The sequence below is a fragment of the Pangasianodon hypophthalmus genome, chromosome 28 (genome assembly GCF_027358585.1).
Source record: "Pangasianodon hypophthalmus isolate fPanHyp1 chromosome 28, fPanHyp1.pri, whole genome shotgun sequence".
NCBI classification, from domain to species: domain Eukaryota; kingdom Metazoa; phylum Chordata; class Actinopteri; order Siluriformes; family Pangasiidae; genus Pangasianodon; species Pangasianodon hypophthalmus.
Genome location: NC_069737.1, coordinates 1,226,276 through 1,234,454, shown reverse-complemented (window position 1 = coordinate 1,234,454; position 8,179 = coordinate 1,226,276). Strand labels below are relative to the sequence as shown.

Below are 8,179 nucleotides of genomic sequence, written 5' to 3'. Positions count from 1 at the left end.
TCAATCGTTTAGCCTTGAGTTCTCCTTGTGAGTGCAAGACTAAGCTAGTATCCATATTTTGAAAACTAGGGCTGTATTCTAGTCCTCCATGCTGGTTTACCTTGTCAACCTAGCCACACTGTTGAGTCTTTAGGGGAAGACTTTGGTTAGCTCTCTGCAGTGAGGAGTCAGACCTTTCTCCTCTGATAGGCTTAAGTTTATGCCATTAGTTTTGTCTCTGTTCTTGCACTGTTTTACACTGGATGCCCTTCCTGACCTCCCATTTTATCCAGGCTTGGGACCATCACTGGAAGTATACTCCCAGTGGCTCGGTTGGTTCCCTGCCCAGAAATCAAACCCAGGCCACGGTGATGAGATCGTAGGATCCTTAGCCATTAGACTACCAGCATTTTCATGCTTTTTAGTGTTGTGTAAATAAGGACACTTGCGCCTTATGCAAAGTCAAAATTCAAGTCAGTCTCCTCCATATTCATGATTCTGCATTGTTTCCTGTTTTCAGTTTACATTATTGCATTCAAACAGTGCAGTTTATCTGTGACTTTCTCTCGCTGCCTAAATGGTCATTTACTAAAGCATCCATGATAATATTATGCATGATGAATATTGTATCCAATATTCTGTTCCACACGTATTTATTTTTTTGTTTCTCTTCTGTGCTGAAATTTAAGAACACTAGGTCAGCATTTTCACACCCTTTGTTCTTAAAAGATGACACTCATGCCTTAGGGAAAGTCAGAATGGAAATCAGTCTCTGTCATGTGTGATGTAAATTCTCACCATTTGTTTGTCTGTGGATATTCCAGACGAGGACTTATTTGTGTACAGAAATCGAATAAAGGGGAAAGGTAGCCACTTTAGCTCTTTAAGCTGAGAAGATCTGTAACAGACAGAGCTTTCCAAGAAACAGCATCAGATTTCAGAATTAAGGTATGTTTTAATGTTGGGTGATTCAATTGTATGTTAAAAAATAGTTGTTTGGTTATGGTCTAATGGTTCTCTCTCCTCTTTAATAAAGTTTTTTTTTTGTAGGTCTTGAATAAATAGTTGTATTATAATTGTTTTTTTGGCTGTAAATAATAACAAATACCTTTCTACTTTTTAAAGAAATGAAAGATATAGAAAATTGCATGGTGACCTGTACTTGTTTTTGATAAATAACTAAAGTCTGTTTAATGACTAAAATCTAAAGTCTAGACTAAAGTCTAATGTATTCTAGTGGTTTTGAAGGTTTCTGCAATGTTCTATGGTGTTTAGTGCTGTTGTCCCTGAAAATATAAAGATGTAAATAAGATCTGTATTTGTATCTGTATCTGTATGACCAAAAGTATGTGGACACTTGACCATCACACATTGATGAACATCCCATTCCAAAATCATGGGCATTAATATGGAGTTGGAGCTATAACAGATTCCCTTTGCAGCTATAACACCCTTCACTCTTCTGGGAAGGTTTTCTACAAGACTTTGGAGTGTGTCTTTGGGAATCTGTGCTTGTTCAGTCAAAAGAGCAATAGTGAGGTCAGGCACTGATGTTGGAAAAGGACAATCAATGTTTCAATTCTTCCTAAAGATGTTCAGTGGGGTTGAGGTCAGGGTTCTGTGCAGAACACTCGAGTTCCTCCACACCAAACTCTTCACACCATGTGTTTATGGAGCTCGCTTTGTGTCCAGGGGCATTATCTTGCTGGAACAGGGAAAGGGTCTTCCCCAAAGTGTTGGGAGTTTGAAGCATACAAAAGTAGAAGCATACAGTTGTGTAAAATGTCTGCGTATGCTGTAGCTTTAACATTAACATCCTCCTTCACTGGAACTAAGAGTCCCAAATCCTGAAAAACAGCCCCAGACCATTATCCCTCCTTCACCACACTTTACTGTGAGCACTATGCATTCCAGTAAGTAGCACAGATTCATCCATCAGACTGCCAGAGAGTGAAGCGTGATTCATCACTCCAGAGAAGACGTTTTCACAGTAATAGTACTTAAAGGTGACTGGAGCAGATCTAGCAGGAAATAAATTTCATGAACTGCCTTGTGGCAAAGGTGGCATCCAGTGATGGAGCTGGATATTTAAAGTATCTGAGCTCTTTAGTACGACCCTTTCTACTGCTGTCACGTTAATGGCAGAATCAACGTCACGCTGTAACTCCCAGTCTACTTCGCAGCCTACAGAAAGGGCCACCAAAGACTACAACACCCAATGCACACAAACTCATGTCACATTCACAGTCGCCATCATACTGATCATACACACCTGGACTTAATCATGAATACTGGATAAATACCCACACAAGCCTACGAGGTATTTACTCAGTGCATTCTTGCCTGATGTTACCAATCCTTATATCCCATGTGTTTTTGATATGCTGGTTACTGATCTTGAGTCTGGTTTTTGATTCTCGTACCTTGCCTGTTTGTTGACTACCACTTCGCTTCTCATTTGGATTTGTTTACCAGTTTTTGTCACTAAAGCACAGATTATGCTAGTGTTTCTTTCCTCTATGAGTGATAATTATAATGTTGAACTGCTTATTTAAATTCTTTATGAAAATTTACACAACATTGTCTCTTTGTTGATCAGCTTTTTCATAATCTTTTTAATTCCACAGTGTGTTTATCATGAAGCAGAGTATTTATCTCTTCCTTTGTCTCACTGGTGAGTGTTTTTCTAAACAAAGATTTTAATTGATATATGGACAAATACACACACACACACACACACACACACACATACACATATATAGACACAAAAAGGTTGTTATGTGCACCACCTTCTCATTCTTATATAATTTTATTAGTCTTTTAAGTATTTTAAAAACATTAAGTCTTCTCTCGCTTTTGTTACATTATTTGACAGCAAAGAAAACATGCTTATTTGCTTCTTCAGTTTTCTATCCCTGATTTTCTGGAGGTTTAAAAGCAAGTGCTAGTGTTTAAAGACAGTGGTCTAGACTCTATTGGAAAAACTCAGTCCTACTCCAGAAAACTTTGGCAATCATAGAGTCATGACCAGCATGGTGGAACAGTGGGGAGCATCATGGCTCCAGGGTACTTGGGTTGATCCTGAGCTCGCGTTTCTGTCTGAACGGAGTTTCACATATTCTCCCTGTGTTCACATAGGTTTCCTCTGGGTTCTCCGGGTTTCCTCCCACCTCCCAAAAACATGCAAACAAACTCTTTTGATGGTAGGAATGGTGTTCCCTGGGTGTTGGCCTGTATTAGGTACAGTGTTTTGGGGAACCAGCAGTTCCAAATGTGCTGAAATTTAATCCACAATCTTCGTTTGTTTATCATCCAATGACTGAACATTTGCCAGTAAAATGCTAGGTAGAGGAGGGTTGAAGCACCTTTTTTGCATTGTGCAGAGAATCCTAGCACATTGGCCTGTTTTGCGTGTCCTTTTGTTCCACAAATGTCCTTTTGTCCTTGAAGATGGGAGAATTCACACGACGTTGGGATGCCCGTTTGTCGCAGAGTGCGATGCACACACATTCACAACTAGGGTTAATTTAGCATAGCCAGTCTTCCTACCTGCATGTTCCTACCTGTGTGAGAGAACTGGAGAACCCAGAGGAAACATGGGGGTGAACATGCAAACTTCCACACAGACAGTAACCTGAGCCTGGGATCAAATCAGGGACCCTGAAGCTGTGAGGTGGCAATCAAGACTGATTGAATAAAAGATTAATTAATCCTACAACAAAGTATCAACTTTCCAAACCATGTCCATGGTAATAGATTAAAGTGATTCAAGTGTCGTTTGTAGTTCTCTTTCCTGTGCCAGTCGGTGCACAGATGCTTTCATATAGCTGAGTTTTTGTGATTGCTGGCAAACAGTTCCCCACTGCACAGCTGATATTACATCCTCCAGTTCTCTCCTTCAACCTGAAAAGGTGGAAATGCTAGTTCTTCTGTCTTATTTCTGCATTTTTATTTGGATAATTCTAGATAATTAAATAGTTAATCGTGATTTTTTTTAATAGTAATTCACATGCAGGGAAAAAAATCAGTATTATGCAAGTCTACTAAGGACTGGTCCAGAGCAAGACATCTGTACCCCCGAACTGAATCTCCAAACTATTTCTGTTATTGCCTCACTATTTCTCTACCTTGGTTGCATTAAAATGGTGCTTTACAACAACAAGCTGAACAACGAGATTGGATTGTGGGTTTTAGACTTCATTCTTTATCAGAAGAGCTTTCTTCAAAGATACTAGTGTCTGCTGTATTGTATTGAATGTGTATTATATAATTCTAAAACCAACAGGTCTTGTCCCAGTCATCCTGTCCACCCTGGAAACACTTTCGCACAATTATTACCTGATCATGACACGCTGGTCATGGCCAGATGCACAGAATTACTGCAGGATGATGTACAACGACCTGGCAAAAGTCATAAGTGATGTTGATTTTTCACAACTGAAGAAAGAAGCAGAAAGAAAAGGATTGGCAGAAGCTGCCTGGATTGGATTGTACAATGATGCCGATAGTTGGCGCTGGTCTTTAAATGACGTCCTACTGAAGAGTAGCACTTTTATTAAATGGAATCCTGGAGAGCCTGATAATTATATTGGGAAAGAAGCATGTGGTGAACTATTGAGTATATACGGAACCTGGGCGGATGCGCCATGTACAATACTAAAACCCTTCGTATGCTACAATGGTGAGTCAGTATCCTGATTTTGATTTGATTAGTTTTGGTTTGAAGGCAACAAGAATTAGCAGCCTTAGCTATTCCTACCACCTTGGCTTTGCCATCCCAGGAGTTTTACTGTACCTTATTCATTCTAATGCTGAACAAAGTAAAAAAAAATTAAAAATACAAACATGAAATACTGAATTGCAGAGTACAAAAAGTTAATAAATTGATAGAATGCATGTTTTGGGTTGTATTATTGTATCATATTTTCAGACAGAGACATGCCAATTTATTTACAATTGCATTTTAATCTAAGAATTATCATTATTTTATTTTATTTTTTTTTATTTCACAGCTAATTTCAGTGGCGCTGCCAGGTTTATCGGTGTTGCTAGTCCTGCGTTGACCTGGCTTGAAGCTCAGGCTTACTGCCGAACACATCACACAGACTTGGCCAGCTCCCTTAACAGCTTAGATAATGACTTAATAATTCAGGTGGTGAATAAACAGGGTGATTCCTGGATTGGGCTTTATAGATACACTTGGAAGTGGTTAGACGGGACCAACGCTTCAAACCTCCCATGGTATCCTGGACAACCCAGTAATAAATGGGGCAATGAGAACTGTGCAGCGGTCTATAACGAACTGTTCATCGACGAACAATGCGCCAACCTGCACTATTTCTTCTGTTACACCAGTGAGTCTTATTTCCTTCTTATTCCTTGTTACTAATATCAAGTTAACTTCAAAAATGAATTAATCAAGATTTGTATTGATGCATTTATTTTTTTTACTTTCTGTATTTTATCCAAAAAAAAAATCACATTTTCAAAAACTCTTAAGTGCTCTGCAAGAAGAAAGTGAAAAAATGTTGTTATAATAATAATAATAATAATAATAATAAATGCTCTGTTTCATCCACAAATACATAAACACCCTTATTTACAATTTGTTGCAATGTCTAATATGAAGGATTAAAATTTACAGAACAAAAACACATGTATAAAAATACCACAAATGAAATGATTTCATAAGCAAAATTCCTGGCAGATGATGGGTCTGTGTGCAATTAAGGGGAACTAAACTGACTTTCATAAGTTCTTTTACAGAACAAACATACTGGAATAAGAGTAAAAAAAGAGGAGAAAACAATGTGTGTGTGTTTATTCCACAGTTTCCCCAGTGAAGAGTCAGATAATGAGACTGCAGGTGAAGTCTGATGGGAGTGTGTTTGATCCTGCTATGCAGTCGTCCATTTTAGAGCAGGTGAGTCGCAGGACATCTCAAAGTTTCTGAAGTTTTGTGTAAAATTCCCCTATTAGCATTTCTCACTGCTCACATTTCTGTTTATCTCAAGAATTTGGCTCCTTTTGCTTGCTTTCCTCTTATTAATTCTTGCATTGTCTGTGACACATTATTTTACTCTTTTTGGATTGAGTAATTAAATCCTGATTCTGCTCTTCAGATGAAGCAGAAACTGGAGGAAAATAGTGTCCTGGAGAACATCACAGTGGCCTGGAGGGTTCAGCCAGACAGAAACATCTTCTACAAGAAAAACAAGCATGACCTGAAATAGATGAAATTGTATTTATCCTACAACATCTTTAAATTAGTAGGGAGCCTCAGAGGCAAAGATTAGCCACAAGTAGAGGAATAAACCTAGAACTTCATTAGGGTGTCGACTTTGCCACCTCAACTATAAACTCAGTTTAGCAATGTTATGGCAAATATTTTCTGATTAACATGTTACAAATGATCACTCGATATAGTGATAGAGGGAAAGGGAAAATACTTAATGTATCAAGGTGTTTTAGTAAATAATTTTCATATATAAGATACCCATTAGAACCCATTAGTAAACTGTGTATGCTTTGAAAATTCATATACAATATGCTTGTAACTATTATCATATTTTTTTCTCTTCTTTTAACTGTATATCACTGACTTAATGCTGCAATTTGTTTCTATTTTCTGTATCTCTAGCCATTAAGAATATAAAATACAGTCAATTAAAAAAAAAAAAAAAAAATCACTATTTTGCAGTCTTTACAGCATTATGCTTGTTATGATACACTACTATTATTTCATTATAACCATTTTATAGTGACCATTACATGGATCATGTTCATAGCATTCACAGCAAAATTTAGAAAGAGAGGCATATAGGCATAAATGTTATTCAATAAATAGTCTTAACTGCACACTTAATAACACAAACAGAAGTGTTGAAGTGGAGGTGCTACAGATCTAAAATCTAGATTGATTTGGTTAAATGATACTTCTGTTTTCGACTCATGAATTGAAGGTCATGACCATGACCACTGTAACAGGCAAAGGTCCTCTTACTTGTTGATTTGATTGTGGTGTTGAGGTAAGCAGATGACCTTGTGGTGAGGTTTGCAACGTGTGGATTAGGGAGTGCAAGATCACCTTCCCCTCTGTTTGTCTATAAAGAAGGCTTCTGTGAATTCTGGAGGTCTTTTCCCTTCCAAACAAAGGTTATTGATTGAGTTAAAAAAAAAAAAAAAAAAAAAAAAGATCTTGGTAGAAAAATTGGAAGAACCTGAAACAATTCTAAAAATCTAGGCAGAACCTTCATCTTGACACAACTTATTTTACTTGGACAGGTGTAATGCATCCCAGTGAAGGACTTAAAGGTCATATTTAAGTCTGTAAATTAAGGGAGTATAGTTGTTGAACAGTTGTTTAAAAGTGATGGTGATATTGATACCAAAGTGTATAAATCCAGCTGCATCCAAACAAAAAGATTTCACCTTGTAAATTCTTCCAGAGAACCTATCTAAGTTTTTTCCCTTTCAATTTCTTGTGGAATATAAAGTGCCGGGTCTGATCTATATGCAAACAAATCATCAGCATACAGTGTGCTCAGTAATCCTTTACCACATTGGCTGTCTAATGTCCACATGGCCAAGCAGGAGAAGCAGGAGAGATTTATTATTTATTTATTATTTCACACTTTGTTTTAGGCCTGTTTCACCTTTTTAGGGTAAAAAAAATCTTCATCCCTTTTCTCTTTGAAACACAGAGCAGTTTTGACAGTTTTTGTGATAACATCTCCACAAGTCAAGAGTGTGGGAAATAGGGGAAGGGGATTTCAAGAATTTCCACTGGTGCCATGAGAAGAGAAACAGCTCCATACCATGATACTTCCACCTCCAAACTTCACTGTAGCTATGGTATTTTTAGGATCATATGGAGTGCCATTTCATCTCCAAACATGAAGTGCCATATTGGTGCCAAGGAGGTCAATTTTTGTCTCCTCTGACCACACTACATTCTCCCAGTAATCTACAAACTTCTCCAAATGTTCTGTAGAAAACTTCAAATGAGCGTCAACATGCCTTTTCTTCAGTAATGGAGTCTTCTCACTGATATAAATACACACATTCTGGGAAGAACCTTGAGTTCTGTATCTAATACTCATACGTTTTACTTATACACTCACACTGTACCTGAACAAACACCAGCTTGGTTGCTTCTCTGACTAAAACCCTCCATATCCAGGCCTTCTCTTGGTACAAA

At 37.7% G+C, this 8,179-nt stretch overlaps 1 protein-coding gene across 1 annotated transcript; it reads left to right on the top strand.

Moving 5' to 3' along the window:
* Positions 1-806: 806 nt before the first annotated feature.
* LOC117596318 (macrophage mannose receptor 1-like) lies at positions 807-6,374 on the top strand. Its single transcript, XM_034301030.2, has 6 exons — positions 807-927; positions 2,607-2,653; positions 4,265-4,660; positions 4,992-5,333; positions 5,811-5,902; positions 6,102-6,374. Exons 2-6 carry the CDS (start codon positions 2,617-2,619, stop codon positions 6,210-6,212), a joined length of 978 nt encoding a protein of 325 aa, XP_034156921.2. The 5' UTR covers positions 807-927; positions 2,607-2,616; the 3' UTR covers positions 6,213-6,374.
* The last annotated feature ends 1,805 nt before the right edge of the window (positions 6,375-8,179 follow it).